Source organism: Colobus angolensis, unplaced genomic scaffold (genome assembly GCF_000951035.1).
Source record: "Colobus angolensis palliatus isolate OR3802 unplaced genomic scaffold, Cang.pa_1.0 Scaffold49, whole genome shotgun sequence".
Classification (NCBI taxonomy): domain Eukaryota; kingdom Metazoa; phylum Chordata; class Mammalia; order Primates; family Cercopithecidae; genus Colobus; species Colobus angolensis.
The window spans coordinates 1,644,547-1,663,419 of record NW_012118376.1 but is presented as its reverse complement, the minus strand read 5'-3'; the positions used below and the strand labels follow the sequence as shown (position 1 = coordinate 1,663,419).

At 33.8% G+C, this 18,873-nt stretch overlaps 1 protein-coding gene across 2 annotated transcripts in view; it reads right to left on the bottom strand.

The window, feature by feature from the left end:
- Positions 1–18,873, bottom strand: part of AP3B1 (adaptor-related protein complex 3, beta 1 subunit) — a 318,221-nt gene that overhangs the window by 112,036 nt on the left and 187,312 nt on the right. For both annotated transcript variants that reach the window (XM_011959213.1, XM_011959211.1), the window contains exons 16-20: positions 13,962–14,148; positions 12,889–13,019; positions 7,133–7,241; positions 3,951–4,122; positions 482–629 (exon numbers count right to left, since the gene is read on the bottom strand). In XM_011959213.1, the coding sequence (XP_011814603.1) occupies positions 482–629; positions 3,951–4,122; positions 7,133–7,241; positions 12,889–13,019; positions 13,962–14,148 (747 nt within the window). The remainder of the gene's footprint in view (positions 1–481; positions 630–3,950; positions 4,123–7,132; positions 7,242–12,888; positions 13,020–13,961; positions 14,149–18,873) is intronic.

Sequence of the window (18,873 nt, the reverse complement as noted above, 5' to 3'; positions counted from 1 at the left end):
CATGGCACAAGTATACATATGTAACAAACCTGCACGTTATGCACATGTACCCTAGAACTTAAAGTATAAAAAAGAAAAAAGAATGTACTCTCTTTAAGTAAAGCTTTAAAACACACTCTATTATGCAAAATGCCCAATATTTTAACAAAGTGAATAGTCTCAATTTCTGATGATGTATGTACACTTAGAATTCTTTGCTCAATAGTATTTTTTGTGACTTCCTTTTACATTCCCTTCAGTGAAAACCCCCTTTGTCACAACCTAGCCAAGAACAAAAAAAGCCATATGCATAAGAGTTCCCTGATTTCAGTGGCAAGGGATGAGATTTTTTAAAGTTTCTAGCTTTTCTTCAGAGTTGGGTTATAAGGGAAAGGCTTATCTAGAAAAACTAAAATCACAGGCATAGATAAGGATGGTGTTGTTTATTTTAGTTGCTGTAAGAATATTTACCTTGAATTATAACAAATGCATAATCTCTTACCTGAGTGACTTTTCTGGATTCAGATTCACTTTCAGATTCTGACTCTGATTCAGAATCTGAAGAACTGTCTTCTAGTGAACTAGATTCGGCATTTGAAGAATCTGAAGTTTTAGATTTTTCATTTTCCTTCTCCCCATCTTCAGAATCACTATATATAATAGTAAATTTTGAAATATCAACTTTAACTCCTTTGTATAAGTAGTTTATATAAAAAATGGTTTTTAAATTCCAGAATACATTAATGAGGTAATAATGAAGGTATTACCCATAACCAAATAAATTAGAACCCATTCAAATTCAGTTCTATCCTGTCATATGCAAAAAGTCATAAAATGACACTAAACAATATAATCAAAAACAATGTAGAAAATACTAAATGTCTGATTTACCAAGAATTAAGTACTACCAGTAACAACTTCAAAGATATTTAGGCTGATTTTTTAAATGCTATCTCAAAATACTGTGTGTGTATACACATATATATATTGGAGACAGGGTCTCATTGTCACCTAGGCTGGAGTATAGTGGTGCAATCATGGCTCACTGCAGTCTCGATCTCCTGGGCTCAAGCGATTCTCCCACTTCAGCCTCACAAGTAGTTGGGACTACAGGCGTGCACCACCACATCCAGCTAATTTTATATTTTTTGTAGAGCCAGGGTCTCACTATGTTGCCTAGGCTGGTCTGGAACTCCTGGGCTCAAGTAATCCTCCCAACTCGGCCTACCAAAATGTTGGGATTACACACTTGAGCCACCACACCAGGTTTAGTAATATATTTAAATATTTATATATCTACTTTTGCTAAAATAGACCTGTATTTTATACACTTTTCTACCCAAGAAAATTACTTACACAAGTTCTCAAATGTGACCTTAAACACATTCTATGAGAAAATGTTAACCAGTTCCTTTGAACTGGTTAACAAAGGAACTTCTAAAGTACTATCTTGCTACAAATTTAAGCTAATCAAATATAAACTTTTAAAATATCAAATGATCACACCTAAGTGCTTAACACCATTCATTTGTTCATTTGTTCACCTGCTCAACAAATATTAATTTTTGACTACATGTTGGCATTATGTTAGGTGCTAAGGATAACAATGGTTAAGAGGATCTATGTGTGTCTACCCTACAGAGTCTATAGTCCACTGGAGGATATAGATAAGGTGACAGTGATAACACAGTATAGTAAGTAATAAATTATAGTGTGTCAGGAGAAAATTTGGAGAGACACCTAAACAAACTTAATCTAATTAGGAATGCTTCCTGGAGAAAGAGACATATAAGCCAAGATATAGGAGCAAGGCTGGCAGATGGGCAGGGAAGCAGTTCTCCAAGGAGAAGGAATAACATGTGAGATGACCAAACACCCTTATCTCAGGGGATGAGAGATGCCTTGTGGTGTTTTATATTTTCCTGGAAACTAAAAGTCTAGTTCTCTTTACAACATGTGTGTGTATATTTTTAAGAATCTACTGTGGGCCAGAAAGGGCTAGGCATTTCATACCAATCATACTGATTATCTAATTTAAATGCACTCTTCCTGGGTACATTATTATCCCATTTACAATAATGAAATTAATATTCAGAAAGGTTAAATAACTTGCTTAGGGATACATAACAAGAGGGGCAGAACTAGAATCTGAACTCAAGCCTGTCTCACTCCAAAGTCCATATTTTTTCCACTATGTCATACTATCTCCCTTCAAATGAAAATACTTTGGAGTGTAAAATTTAAATTTGACCATAAATATTTATGATTACTAAAGAGTGGTTTTTGAAGATGCTTAAAGCTTATTAAGAGCGTTAAAAAATTATCATACTAGCAAAGTTAAAAAAACATTCTAAGAGGTAGAAAAATACTGGGGGAGGGAGAGGAGTGAGGCAAAGAAAGAATCGATATTTCCTAGAATTGATTTTTGTGGAGGAAATATGATTGCTGTTTATTAAAAATGGAGCCATGGTAACATCTCAGAGCACATGTAATTATATTTGAAGACTGAAAAATATGTTGTTGTTTTTCCCTGGCAAAAAAATGGCAATTTATTATCCCCAATTCACTGGTTAAAATGTGTACTTAAAAATGTAAGGTTTAGAATATATTTGTGGTTCTCTTTGTAACAAACAATTCTTTTAAATTCAAACATGGGTAAAGAGAAAAATCTATTTCTGAAGAAAGGAATAATAAAACTAACACATGACTACAAATTTCTAGTATACTGACTTTTGCCATCTGAAAGGACATTTCATGCACTGAACAAAACTTTCCCTTTCTAGAAACAAGACATGTTTTATAACTCATATCATCATAGATATTCTGATATTAAACCAGAAGTACAGGATTTCTCTCAAAGACAAGGCTATTATAAACCAAGTAGCTCCTTTGCTGCAACAAGTGAATGATTCTAAATATATTTAACTTCTAGCTTTTAAGATAAGATTTTAAAAGTAAAAGTGTTATTTTATTATGCATCACTCAATTTTGATGGTAATTATTGTTTACCTTACTGCTTAGAGTTTCAGATGTTAATCTAATGAAAAGAATTTACTGGTAACTAGCTTTCTAACTTTGCAATGATGAAAAGCCTGTATTAATTTAACCTACAGATTTCATTTGTTCTGAACAGGAAAAACAATATAAATCACTTTTAAAATCATTAAATCCTGACTTAAATTAATAAAGTCATAATTAGGGCATTATGCTGTGTTTGTTATGGAAGTGGCAGGGCGAGCTGCTTTAATTACTGTCTGTAATAAAAGGAGCAGAGAGCGTACTGCGCCCCAATCAGTGCTGTCAGCCACGACTGAGCCGAGCTGCAAGCTCATCAAGTGAGCGGGCAGCAGGCTCCTGGGGAAAGGGCCATCATGTCGGCAGAGGCCATTCACTGAGGGCAGTGGGGAAAACAAAGTTGCACAATGCAAGATATTAGCCCCAATTACTCAAAATTTTAATGACACTTTAATACACGATAATGTTGTTGATAATGGGAGATCTTAAAAAGTGCTAACACTTAAAGCTCTTATAACCGTCTTCCTTCACAGCCCTTGACTCTAATATTTAGATCATAATCTTTTTAATATAACATTATTTAGAAAAATCAATTGTCTTGGTTACATAATGGCAAAGTGTTGAAGGATTTAATTTTAGCCCTCAGCAAAATTGCTACAAAAGGTAATTAAGTGTTTCATACCTATTGCTTGATCACTTAACTCAGCCTTCCAAGGTTATACCAATTTTCAAAATGTAACCCCGAAGATACGTTCAAGTTCAAAATGAAAGCTAAGCATTACAAGTAGGAAAATAATGTGAACAACTAGCACTTTAATTTTAAAAAGATTTAATATCTGTTTGGGAAAAAATACACACTTCTTTTCTCTCACTATTTTTTGATTAACAAGAAACATCTGCCCGGGGTGAACTTTCACAGAATATTTTTTGAAGGAAATTCTGACAAAATAAATTACCTTTTTCCTTTGGCTTTTGAGTTCCTCTTGGCTGTTCTTTTGTTTTCTAGGCCTGACTCCCTTCCACTCTCACTGTCCTGCTCACTGGAGGAGTCCTCACTGCTGTCCTCATTGCTGTCTCCTTCCTCCCCACTTTCGCCTTGCTCTCCACTTTCACTTCCAGATTCACTCTCTGAAAAACAGAACCAGATGTTCTTAGATTTATAGTCATTTAATTAGACACACAGACACCTGTAACTGTCAATATTCATCACAAATGAAACCAGATGTTGAATTTTAGTTCAGTGGACACCACGTTTTTAATATTTCATTCCCATACCCCATTCTTTCAGCTCTATGGATTCCTTTAGCACGGTGAGTTTGGAGGGAGGCAGACAGAGAGAGGATGCTCTGACAATGAGTAGAGAAAAGCTAAGCAAAGACGAACCAAGTAAACCAAATTTGAAGGAATCTCACTTTTCAAACCCCAAAGTATATACGATAGCTATGTCAAAAACTTCCTTTTAAAGAATTACATAAAGATTGATGTAAAGCTAAAGAAATAATTTTAAATTCTTCTGCTTGTAATGGGAAATTCTATTTAGAGTAAAAGAAGGCAACAGTTTAATCTTCTTAGGAACAAATTTTGAGAGGAAAATGAGCCATTCAAATCACCTGGAAAAACTTCCAAATTCAAAGACAATAGGCAAAATGACTAATTAAAGAGTTATTACTTATTCGTGCTAGTAAAGGAGTTTTCCATAGGTCAAAGAGATGATCAAGTTACACTGAGGAATTATACTTTTAAATGTTTTATGTATAAATTATGGTATGCTAGGACTCTCTGCAGAAGAGAATACATGAAGAATATATGTGTATTTTTTACTATTTAAAATGATTATAACTACAGAGTTGTGTCCCAGACAAAAGGACAAACTGTTGCCCTGCCTGTGATCTATGTAATGAAGCCCTCTTAGGCAGGAACACAACCTTTAATTAAACATTCTAATGGTTAAATAACACCAACATCAGGAAGGTCCATCACAGTGAAAAGCTAGGACTGCCTGTGTTCTTTCAAGATGGCTTGCAAGGGGCACAAGCATGGGTTATCAAGTTAGTGTTCGGATTCAGATCCTGGCTCTGCTACTTGCCAGTTGTAAAACTGATCAAGTTATTCAACTTCTTTGGGTCTTGGTTTCCTTTTCAGCAAATGGGGATAATACTAGTTACTTTTCAGAGTTGTTCTGAAGATTAAATGATTTGAAACATATAAAGGCGATTAGAACACAAGGTCTGCCACAGGTTAAGGTGCTCATCATTATCATCATTTACAAACAGGAAAGTTTATTTTACTAAAATAAAGCTAATAAATAAGGACATTTTAAATTTGTGGCAATATCCAAGTTACACAGACATACATATTAAGTCAGATAACTGGCTTATGCTATAAACGATGAAAAGAAATTACAGCATCTAAGTTACTCTCTCACGTCATCACATGGGACAGCAACACGAATCTGGGGCCAGCTGACTTCAGGCACCATTATTTAAATTTTCGAGTCAGTAAAATCTTAGAGAAAATTAGTTTATTCTCAAAAATACTTGCCACCTGGAAAACACAATCTTATAACGTTTTTGTTTGTTTGTTTGTTTTTTGAGATGGAGTCTCGCTCTGTTGCCCAGGCTGGAGTATAGTGGCACGATCACGGCTCACTGTAACCTCTGCCTCCTGGGTTCACACCATTCTCCTGCCTCAGTCTCCTGAGTAGCTGGGATTACAGGCATGTGCCACCACGCCCGGCTAATTTTTTGTATTTTAGTAGAGACGGGGCTTCACCGTGTTAGCCAGTATGATCTCGATCTCCTGACCTTGTGATCCGCCCGTCTCAGCCTCCAAAAGTGCTGGGATTACAGGCGTGAGCCACCACGCCCAGCCAATCTCATAACTTCTAGCAAGAAAAGTTTTCTTTTTTCCTCTGGCAGCTGCAGTAGAACTCTTGCCACATGACTCATTATTATATGTATTCAGATAAACTCATGAAAAGCTGTAATGTTAATGGAATATTTCATATATGTATTAAAAATGGTTAGCCTATGAATAGGCATGGGCCAGTGAATAAATATAATGAAGACAAATATCTATATGTAATTCTACAAAATGAAGAAGTACATGATTAATTACACACATAATTCTCACAAGTCTACATTACTCCTGAAATTCCATATTTTTTAATATCTACTTTCTCAATTGAGTTATTTCTCTACTTTTCAGTTGATTACTTCAGAAGGTAATGTATCGCAGATTAATTTACCAGATATTAAAAACAAAGATTTTTGATAAGGAAGACAGAGAAAAGAAGAGTGAATTACCTTAGAGTTGGGTAGTAGATAACCAAGTAAGAGTGACGGGCCCTGGTTCTCCAAGGAATAAGATTTTAGAGAAAGTTGGGTATCATTTGGTTTTGGGGCAGACTTGCCTATTAGGTTAAGTGTTAATAAGAGCATCAGAAAGTGACTCCAATATATTTTTCATTAGGCAAATCACTCACAGAATTTTAGCAATGAAGGGACTTTAAGGAATATTTAACTCTACTCCTTCATTTATTTGATATAGAGAAAAGTAGGTGCCTTCTTCAGTTTGCATAGGTAAAACCCAGGGTTTCTAAATCCTTCCTATTAAGGATTCTTTTCACTGCATATAGTTACTCTCAATCTTTAGTTTGATTTTTTTATAGTATATAGAGACTTAATAATTTTAGCTTTATCTCTATAGAGGTTCACAGAAAGAGATGAGTATAAAATGAAAGAGAAAAAGACTCTTCAAGGTATAAAATAAACTTTACATTTTTATAAAAGAAAGTTACTTTTAAAGACTCCACTAAAAGTTTATCAAGTGTAAAATCATGTTTTTCAATAGATATAATAGGCATTATGGTTTAGAATTCAGAAAAGTATGAGTTCCTGTTTCAGCTATACCAATGTATTAGCTATTTTCCAAGAGACATTGTAAAGTAAAAAGAGAATTTAGTAATTAAAAATTACTTTGAAACATAAACAGCGATATATAAATGAAAGGGATTATTTTGATAATACAAACTTCACTTAAAACCACCTGCTGAATATTATGGATTAGGCCTTGTTTCTGAGATACAGAATGTAATCTACTATGTAAATAATACATGCCAATAAATTATAAAACCCACCACTATCACTGCTACTATCAGAAGAGTCCTCCTCTTCCTCAGATTCAGAATAAAACTTCTTAGCAGAATTCTCTTGCTTTGCTTTTCCCGCTGGGGTCCATTCTTTTGCCTGTTTAAACAAATAAAGTAAATATAAATGAATTCTCATTCAGAGATTTAGAGTTCTGGCAAACTTAATCATTAAGAACATAACTGAATTCAAAAGCAAGCTTATGGCCTCAACAGAGAACGCAACTGTTAGAAGTCCTGGCATTAAGGCTGATTCACTTTACTCCTAAATACAGCAGCACAAACTCTCACTCAGAGCCCCTATGTCAAACCAACAATCTTATTTCAAATATACAATCTTTAAAACTTTTGTGTTTGTTGGCCCACAGAAGATTTAAACAAAAGTAGTATATCCTAAAATAGGTGAGCAAAACTAAAAGCAGATAGAATAATAGCAATAACAAACACAAGTTCATAGCTTGACACTGAAGGAAAAGAGAGAAAAAAAAAAAAGAAAAAAAATATTTAGTGTAGGCAATAAATTGCCCTAACCATCTCAACAGCCTAAATCCTGGAGTAATCCTTGACTTCTCTCTTTTTCTCGTATCCTAAACGTATCAGCCATCAAGAAATCCTGTAGCTACTCTGGTCTGACCCACCCTTCTCTCCTGGACTACTTGTTACTTTGCTTCTACTGCCCCTCCACCCTGCCCCCAGCAAACAAACTTTGCAAAACACAGCATCTAGAATGATTCTATTAAAACCTAAATCAGATCAAGCTCCTTTTTGGCCTGAAACCCTGCAGTGGCTCCCCATTTTACTCAGAGAAAAAGCCAAAGTCCCTACAACAGTCTGCATAGCCTGACACAACCATCCTTTCATGACTGCCCCTCTATGACTGTCCCCCTGTCGCCTGCCTCTCTGACCTCTTGCTGCTCACACTCTTGCCTGATCTGCTCTGGCCATGCCTTACTGCTCCTCCAAATGTCCCAGGCACGCTCCCAGTTTAGGGCCTTCACCCTAGCTCTTGGCACTTCCAACACCATTCCCCGTCATGTTTTTTTGTTGTTGTTGTGGTGGTTGTTGTTGTTTTTTTTTAATCACAGCATGTATTACTTTTTAATATACTATACAATCTTGTTTTTTTAATTGTTGGTCTATCCCTGGTAGAATGTAAGTTTCTGGAGAGCAGAGAGCTTAAAATATTTTGGGCAAATTTTTTTTTGAGATGGAGTCTCACTTTGTTGCCCAGGCTGGAGTAGTGCCACGATCTCGGCTCACTGCAACCTCTGCCTCCCAGGTTTAAGTGACTGTCCTGCCTCAGCCTCCCAAGTAGCTGGGACCACAGGAATGTGCCATCATGCCCGGCTAATTTTTGTATTTTTAGTAGAGACGGGGTTTCACTATGTTGGCCAGGCTGGTCTTGAACTCCTGACCTCAGGTGATCCGCCTGCCTTGACCTCCCAAAGTGCTGGGATTGATTACAGGCGTAAGCCACCACGCCCGGCCTATTTTGTTCAATTTTAAGTGTGGCTGACACAATAAATACTAATTATATTTATTAGCCTCAAAGATTTCAATATTAAATTCAGAAATATGCTTAAGAAAAATATTGACTTTAGTGTTTACTAAATATTGTATTAGTAATATCATTTACTAATATGAGCCCCTTTAATCACTTCAATACAGTGTATTAGTTTGCTTTTATAGTCACGGCCTTGAGTCGTCAAGAAAAAATTAAATCATGCTCCATATATGATTTGTTAAAGAGCAGGGAAATGTAATACTTCCGAAAAGATTAAAATAGTTGAGACTCATTTATTTATTGTACCTTTTAAGTTTTTACTATGTGCAAGTCTTTGCTAGAGTACATATTTTGTTGTAAAGGAATCTAGAGCATGACAGAATTTCTTATTCAAGAATGTTTCTCAGCACTGAATGTACAATAGAATCACCTAAGAATAGTTTTTAAATGTTAATACAAACAATAAAAATATTAATACTAAAAAAAGAATACCTGGGTTCGCCTCTTGAAATTCTAATTTGATTGGTCTGGTGCACCCGTCTGACCTAGTTGTGTTTTGTTTAAAAATCTCTGTATGATTATAATGTGCAGCTACATTTAAAAGCCACTAGTCTAAGGCCAGGTGATGTGGCTCATGCCTGTACTCTCAGCACTTTGGGAGCTGAGGCAGCAGAATGGCTTGAGCCCAGGAGTTTGAGGCTGCAGTGAGCTATGATTGTACCACTGCACTCCAGCCTGGGTGACAGAGCAAAACTAGGTCTCAAAATAAATAAATAAATAAATAAAAACAAATAAGAATAAAACCACTGATCTAGAGGGCTTAAGGTATGTTGCCTAAAAAGAGAAGCTTCAGTAATCTGGAAAATTACTAACTGGACAGTAACAGCTAATTAATGAGTAAAAATTACTTGAATATAATATTTGAATAAGATGCTTACATAAGATCAGCAGTATGGCTTTCTTTTATATGTACTTAAAATGCTTCTGTCTACAAAGATAGTATTCTATAAACAAAGCTTTCCTATTTTTGGTAAACTCTGAAGTCCGTATTTTTCTTAAATCCAAACATATTTCTCTGAGGTCTGATAAAAAGTTTCTCGGATTAATTTAATAACACTAAATCAACAATTTCAGAAAACCGGGCTCCTATGCTCAAATGTGCATTTTTTCTTGACATAGCCATGAACTCTATGGAGTTTCAGGTTTTAAATGGCCAAAGGTGAACAATAAAAATATTTTAATTTTTATTGTGGTGCTTTATGACTAAAGAACCACATTATCATTCTAAGCAAAAGGAATAATAGAGAAAAGAAAAGAAGAGAACATAGATGTTAATTTGAAAGTTCCTATGAAGGATAAAATATTGACAGATTGTTTATAAAGCAAAATATCCTTCATATGCAGAAGGCGGTCTTTCTGTAAGTAGAAAAGAAAGGACTTTCTAGAACTAAGCAAATAAATTATTAACTAAGGATCTTTAAAACTTACTGGGATCATAATACAAATATATATTATATTCTATATCCTGGAAATGGTGGTGTGTAATTCAAAGTGACTTCTCTTGTCAATCTGACTAGGTTCCCTGTCGTTTTGATTAAAATATCAGATTATCCTAGGCCATTTTTCTTACTAAGTTATATTTCACAGTTACAAGACTTGACCCTGTAAGATCGCTTTACAGGAAAACTAGAATAACATAGTATATGATGTGCATGAAATACAGTGACATGACTTGGAAGGGAGATGAAGTAGAGTGAGAGACAAGAAAGATAATATGGACATTATTTTTTGTATTGTAGCTGCATTTAAAAATAAAACTATCTATATTATTTTTATACTTAACTGTGTCCCTCGTAGTACAATTTTAAGCCAATTGTCTCAGAGTCCAATAGATTGAAGCTGTTTTCTGCATGGCATCAACAGTGACAGTTTTATCAAACCATGTTCCATCAGTTATAATGATTCTCCGTAAGTTACCAATTATTAATTTCATAAATATAATCAGCAAAATGAAAAAAGAAATTAATTTGTCTCTGTTGAATTGGATAGGTGAAACGAACATAATATGTTATATTTAAGTACTGTCCCTACAAGGTAGTTAATGCTTAGAAAAGCACATGAAAATGGAAGAAGCCAGCCAACAAACCAATCTATCAGCCAATAAAGAATACTGCTGAGACCAAATTAAATTGCATAGCATTGCTATCAACTCTGAGAAGATAATGCTTTTTGGTGGGTGGGGGCAGCAAGGAGGCAGAGATAAGGCAGAAGTAGGGGAAGTATAAAAGGATGGTTCTGCTTGGGCTAAAACATCATGTACCCCATAATGAAAAAGAAAAAAAAGAACCATAAAAACAACAAACAAAGATAATAAGGAATTAGGAAAGAAAGTATGTCCGTAGGAAGAACCGTAACAACACTCTCTTTATATTCTAGTATCTGATCAAAAGTTGCACAAATAGGCTGGACACGGTGGCTCACACCTGTAATCCCAGCACTTTGGTAAGCTGAGGTGGGCAGACCATTTGAGGTCAGGAGTTTGAGACCAGCCTGGCCAACATGGCGAAACCCCATCTCTACTAAATATACAATAATTAGCCAAGCATGGTGGCATGTGCCTGTAATCCCAGCTACTTGGGAAGCTAAGGCAGGAGAATCGCTTGAACCCAGGAGGCTGACATTGCAGTGAGCCAAGATCAGGCCCCTGCACTCCAGCCTGGGTGACACAGCAAGACTCTGTCTCAAAAAATAAAATAAAATTTTTTAAAAATTGCATAAATAAGGCAATTATTTTGAAGAGTACTTAAGAGCATGCAGATTTCAGTGAAAAATCAACAAACTTAGCTGCAAGGAGGGATAGACATGTAACTGCTTCTCATATTTTTACATATTTCTACTGTTATAAATTTTTGGCCGTCTCTAAGTACAGATCATTTGTCACAACATAAAAATAATGGTGCTAAGTACTAAGGATAATACAGATTTGCAAACAAGCTCAGGGTTATATCATATTACATAATAAAATACAGTAACAGCATGGACAATGAACTCGGACCTGGGCTGGAATATGGTTCTATCACTTACTAGCCATGTGAACTTAGGCAATTCACTTAAGTTCCCTAAGACTTGGCTTCCTTGTCTGCAAAGTGGGAATAACAATAATCATCACTTCCGATCAGAATTAGGTTTAAACAAGATAGTTTTTGTAAAACATTATCACCGTACACAGTCGGATTCCTAAATGGTGCTATTATTAATTCTGGCCATGCTTCAAAGCCAGGATAAGTTGGAGTGGTTAAGAGAAACATTATTTCTCAGAGAAATCAAATTACATGGCCATGATCATTATAGAAATTCTATTTATTAAAGTAATAAAGGTTTTCTTCCACTGTATACAGGGAAGTTAAGAGCAAGGAGGTTAACTCACTTTCCCATAGGAATTAGTAAAGAACTCCAGTTATCTGAATCCTAATTCAATGTATCTTTTCCACCACAAAAGTAACCAGAATATAATTCTTAACTGCTTTTTTGTTAACTCCACATTTTAAAGTATTAAATATATTTTGCATAATCGCTACATACAATTAGAAGGCCTCTCTCCTTATTTTTCTTGTTTGTATGAGAAAGAAACAGATAATATTAGAAAAGAATGTTAATTATTTTCTCTCAATGGCCAGCATTTTTTTAAAGATTGATAAAAAGTATTTATATAGCAATTTTTTAATGAGAAAGCACCATATTATTCACTTTGTGACCTTGTCAAAGGACATTTTTGGTACACAATGCTCCCTATTTATGTTCAGGCTTCACTTAAAAATGGTTCGTCAGAAAATCTAGAACACTTTGTGTGGTTTTTTCTGAAAGAGAACAGCAAAAATTACTCAGAAAGATATTGTCAGGAAGCTTACAAATATCTAAACAAAGTAGAAAAAACTTGATCTAATGAAACTAAATACCTTAGAAATTGAATCTACGCAGCTACAAATGCAATAGCACAAATGTGGGTGGTACTGATGCAGAGAATCCAGTTCTCTATTTCCTTGAAGAAAAGGAACAGTACATGTACAGTGGCATAGGAATACTATAATATTTAGTTGCTATAAAGGCAAGGTATATCTAACATATTACCTTTAGAAATACTAGAACAATTTTCAACTCTCCAAAAAAGCTTTTATAGAAAACAATAGTTATCCCAGAGTCTTCCACTGCTTTAACAAAACTAATTTCAGAAAGGTCAACTTACCAACTCTATTACTTCTACATTTCGAACTGATGGGTCGGGCGCCACCTCTGGCCAATTAGATAATTCCAGGTACCCAGTAGCTTTAATGTTGAGAGTATGAGATAAGGTGCCAAGCTGGAAATGATCTCTATCTATTAAAAATAGGGAAAAATATAAAATAAACAATATGAGCTGTATATAACAGAGAACAATCATAATCAGAGCTCAAGGTAATTGGCATATTACCTCAAATGTCAAGGAATAAATATAAACCAGGAAGCTCTTCATAGGTCAAAAAACTGATTTCAGTCCATAGATTACAATAATCTCCCCCATAATGGTCAATAAAAAAGCTAATCAGTCAGTGTGTTTAGAGGTGTTGCTCTGAAATGTAGCTTCTCTAAAAATTACTTTACTGTGAATATTAAGAATGACAGCACAGTTAAACAATCCATATACATGTCTTGGCACAAACACATCCAGAATTTTAATAGTTTTTCTACAAAACTGAATTGCTTTTTATCGCTTGACAACATTAAATAAGAAACAATATGAAAACCAAGGTACATAATTATTTGATTCCAACTGGAATGGCTACTTGTAAGGTGGTAAAATACATAATTAGTCCTTTTAAAAAGCTGGGACACATAAGTCAACTTCCCTCTTTGAAAAACCAGTTTAAATATAAAGAGATATTTTTTATAAAACAATTCCTCCTAGCAAAACTGATACTAGCATACAAAGAATATTTACTTAATAACTATTAAAAGGAATATTTCTTATAAAACTATTTAGAAGATAAATGAAGTCATTGTTTATAAGAATAACATGGTTTTCATCTATTGCCCAGTTTAAATGTTAGAATAAAGTCAGAATACTTAAAATTATTTAGGTAAATAAGGTCTACAAAAATATAAACTTTAATATAGAACTTGCTTTTGAGAACAGATCAATGAGTAAAAAGCACATTGTTTTTATATATTTATATATGTGAATCATCTATATTTCGTAAGAGATAAATTTTAAGCACATTAGAAATGGCGACATCCTGTTTTTTAGATAACATATATTTTGTAGTTATATTCTGATAATACCTTTAAAAGGAGACTCAAGCAGTGGTGCAGGCTTTTGTGCTAGGAATATTTTTTTGGCATATTTACTTAAAGCTCCACTCTTTTCATTCGGAACAATAAGCTGCCTAATAAATCTTGTACGGTCTCTGATGTCGTAGTTTTGATCATACTTGCCGAGATTTAATATGTACTGGGTAAGCAATTTTGTCTGTTGGAAAAAAACAGATCAAGATGAGAATACAGTTATTTATGATTATTGATAACTCTGGATAAACATATTTAAAGAGGTAATAAAAATGAATGGTTATGTCAAACAAATGTTGTTCCGTAGGGAATATGCATTTCTAATGCTGCAAATGGAATTTTGAAGCCAAAGCACATGTCCTCTCCTGTACTGGGTAGGTGAATGCTGAGTATTGAGAAGCAGCCATGTGCTAGATTATTAAACTGCTGAAGTGGAAAGAAAGGCATCATTAAAAAAAAATCATATATGGCAAACCCGCTGAAGGGTCTACGTGAGAATAATGAATGTGGAAATACAACTAAAAACATGGCACTCAAAACTTAATCGGAAAAATATGCAGGACATCAAAACATCAGAGAGTATTAGGGGGCTGGCAAACTGCTTCTCCTGAGGTGTGTTTTATGAAGAGATACTGTCCCTGGCATAAGCAGTGTCTGCACTCTGACTGCACTCAGTTACTTTACCCTGAATTATGACCCATTAAAGCAGACACATGAATCACTGAACTGGATTACTGCAAATTATTTGCAGTGCATTTAGCTGTTACTTTTTCATAAAAGCAAGCTGCTGATGCCCTCTAAAAACTAGGATAAAAGACTTCTTCCATTTTTCCCCCATGCTGCTTATAGCCTCTAGTAATATTGGTCATTTATTTATTTATGTAAGGGAACAACTTATTATAGTAGCTTTTACACCATAATAAGACTTCCTAAGTCAATTTTTGAATGCACTACATTAACATATATTGAAATAATTTTAATAATAATTAAACCAAAGTTGAAATGTTAACAAAATAGGTTTGTATTTTAAACTACAGTTGTTTTATTGAAAAAGCATAGTTTTAACGAGGCTACATGTGTACAATTTTAACTATAAGCCAAATACAATTCATAATACATGGGAAAAATAAACTGAGAAACACTAAATCATTTACATTAGATTAGAAGATTTTAAGCACATTAGAAGCAGATAAAAAATAAAATCAATCAAGTTAGGCAGACTAAAGACAATTCTAGAACAATAAGTCAAAGTACAGAAATGGTGTGGTAAACTCTTTTACGATAATTGCTTAAGATAATTGATTTGATAGCAACCTTATTTCAGTAGCAGGGTATTTAAAAGGGATTAACCTAGTTTTATTAAAGCAGAATTATAAAAAATAAAAGTGAAAATGTTAATAGAGCTATTCTGAATTTGGGTACCAACAATTGCTATTCACTAATTGCTAGACCATGTTGGTTCAAGCACAGATAAGAAAATTTCTATGATTCATTTTTTAAAGACAATTAGCAAAATATTCACCAACTGAGGAATACAATTCAGAACCAGCTTAAAAGAAAATGTGGTACACCAAACTGTGTAATTAACTTGCTGGAAAAACCTGGGAAATCCACTTAATCATTAGTTTTCTCAAATGTGGAGCTAGAATTTACAACTTGGTTAACGCTCAAGTCCATTTGAGTGCTGAGATTTTAAATCTGCAACTAAAACAAATCAAAGAAAGAGTCTCTTAACTGCAATGTTTTTCTGAGCTAGCAGAATGATACATTTGGCTTATATTTCTTATCCCCAAAATTAATTTTTAGGAAATTAAACATTTTCAATATGCTAACAATTTTGAAAATTAGGTAGGGCATTTAAAGTAATGAAAATTATATAATTTAAAAATTTTTATTGACTGTAAAATGTATTATATTGTAAGCTTATAAGTTTAAATAAAATGTATTTTCAAAAATAACATTCTTTCCAAAAGACAAAAAACATATTTGTGTACAATGATGCACTAAAACCATAAGCAGAATAATTATTCACCACTCATGTACATACATTAATCAGTTTCTTCAGTGTACGTATCTAGTAACAAGGCATTGGTATTTCTCTGGAGAATACATTTTTATATGGCCTAAGTTTTTTGTTTTTTTTTTAAATTGCAATCTTTTTCAAAATTAAATTCTGCAGTGAGTAATTATAAAATTGTTGACATTTTGAACTTACTCTTCTCTGTAGACCATATTTTTAATGGAGAAAATAACCTCTTTACAGTATTTCTGGACAACCATGTAATTTGAGGGAAAATTCTACTGAATGAAGAATAGTCCCAATCCTTATGTTAAAAATTGTAAATATTTCAAACCCAAATATTTAACTTTTCACCCATGCAATGAAAAGTTTTTAAAATATTGACAAAATTTCAAATAATTATTTTATTTATCCTTTTAAAAATATTTCATCAATTTAGATACTACAAAACCAACTGCCTTCTCAATTTCATTTCATTCTACACAACATAAATTTCTCTAATTAAAAAAAGGTGCTCCATCTAAAGAGTCTTCATGATAGGTGAGCTAGTGCAAATGACAATCTCTTGATTAAATCTTGAGCTCTCACCATTTAACCGTATCATTTCTTCCCTTGCCTATACAGGGAAAACTTTCAAAGTCTTTCTGTTTGCAAGATTTGTTTCTAATAATTGCTATTTGCTAAAATTTTTCAAAAGGTAAAATTTGTTGGCATTTTCTAGTGACACTTTAAATAATCCAAACAATTTGTGAACCAAAACTTAACCAATATACAGAAGACACAATTATCAATAAAAAATGTTAAGCCAATATAATAAACTTAATTTACAAAGCAGTTCTTCACAAAATAATAGATCTAAAATTCTGTTGCTAATATGCATTAAAGACAGTGTGTATTATTATGCTATAGAATGGTTCTTCAACATCAGTTTCATCACAAGAATTTTATAGTTCGGTCAAACTGTGTATACTATCAGTAAATTTGACAACTACGGTTTTATTTCAACTGGCTGAATAAGCAGAGTTTGTTTGCATGCACAACAACCAATTCCCAAAACATTTTTCTTCCATAGATTTCTTAATTTAATAAGAACACTGATTTTTATCATGACAACATCCTTTCATCAAAAACAATTTTATCTTCAATGTTGAGCTTTTTAATTTACAACAGCATTTGCAATATTTTTCACAGAATAAACCTCCAAAAGCTTTACTTTGTTCCCATCTGCAGCCCTGACCAAACAAATATACAAATGCGTTGAATGAAAAAAGTCTATTTTTGGAATTAACTGATTTTCTATTTGGAAACCAGCAGTGCTGGGCCTTTTTTCTACTAATGGAGCCAACACATTAACAGCTAGTGTTTCATTTTTCATATGTGCATAAGAAAACATAGAATAAAAGTAAAAAACTAATTTTCAAAAAGTTATTTGATCTAAATGAGGTCATGTTTCACACAGAATTATATAAACATCTTCTGCACCTGTACGTATTATCTTAATGCATAATCTTAAAATAACTACTAGCTTTTTAAATGGATGTTGATCCTTTTGTAGCAGATTGTTGTGTCTTCTGGTTGTTGTGTGGTCAATGAGATCCCTAGCACTCTCGTGGTGGTTGGTAAATGTCGACAAATATTTTATGCATGTTAAGTACTAAGTGGAAATTTAGTACTTCATTCTTTGTTAAATGTACACTTCCATTTTTAAAAATGTATTGCTGATGATTTTATAACAAGTTAAAAAAAGAACTGCCAAATAATAAACTTTAGACCTACACTATACAATAAATGACAAAACTACTGTAGCAAGAGTGCTTTCACCACTCCCCTTAATGAGCAAGGGCAGGACTATTCAGTCTTTACTCCTGCACATATTTCACCTATAACCAACCTCTAACTTTCCATGTTTTCCTTTAATTTCACCCACTGGCAGCCTAGAGCTTCATGCATCTCATAGACCACGGCAACACTTGCTGGTATATCAAGTTGCTGGCAAATGAAGCATTGTTAAATACTCATCTCCCCACCTGCAGCAAAGCAAAAGACAGCTCTTCCCACCTGCTTTGTCAGAGTATACTTCACTTATCAGCAGAAACCCTGCATGCTGTTCTAAAAGGAAGAAGTTAGTTATGTTACATCTAGAAAGGGTGGGAAAAAGATACAGCCTTTCAGATGTAAATGGCTCACGTATTAAAATGAAATCTCTGTGTCTTAACATGCCACTAGACAATATTATGGCAGAAACTAGACGACTTCAAAGCAGAGGTCTACAAATTAACTGTGCTATTTTAATGCAAATATTAGTGATATTAGTTCATTAAAAATTTGGGACAAATCCTAAACTAGATGGCATGGAGACAACAGGCATAAATTAGATCTGTCCAGGGAAACTGGTAGGAAGAAAATAGACAACATTTAAGTAAACAATCATGACATTTTAATATCACTAGAGGCTCAATCCAAAACCAGATGGGATATTAATTAAATAGCACTTTCAAATTTGTTGTATTCATAAATTACACAAGATAAGCAAAGACAATATAATGTACTATCAACAAAAATATTCAGTATCATTTATACAGTTATTTATTAAATTTTGTTTTCAGACTAATTTTCCTGCTTAGATTTAAGGAACCATTATTGGTACCAACTAACGGCTAATGCTATCTGGATACTAATTATATCAATTACATTTTCTTCAGATTGACTCTAAGTCAATGTGACACAGGAAAAATGAATTTGAAGGACTGTTACATAAAAATTAAGAAATTCATTATTACACGGTGAAACCCCGTCACTGCTAAAAATAGAAAAAATTAGCCAGGCATGGTGGCCAGCGCCTGTAGTCCCAGCTACTCAGGAGGCTGAGGCAGGAGAATGGCGTGAACC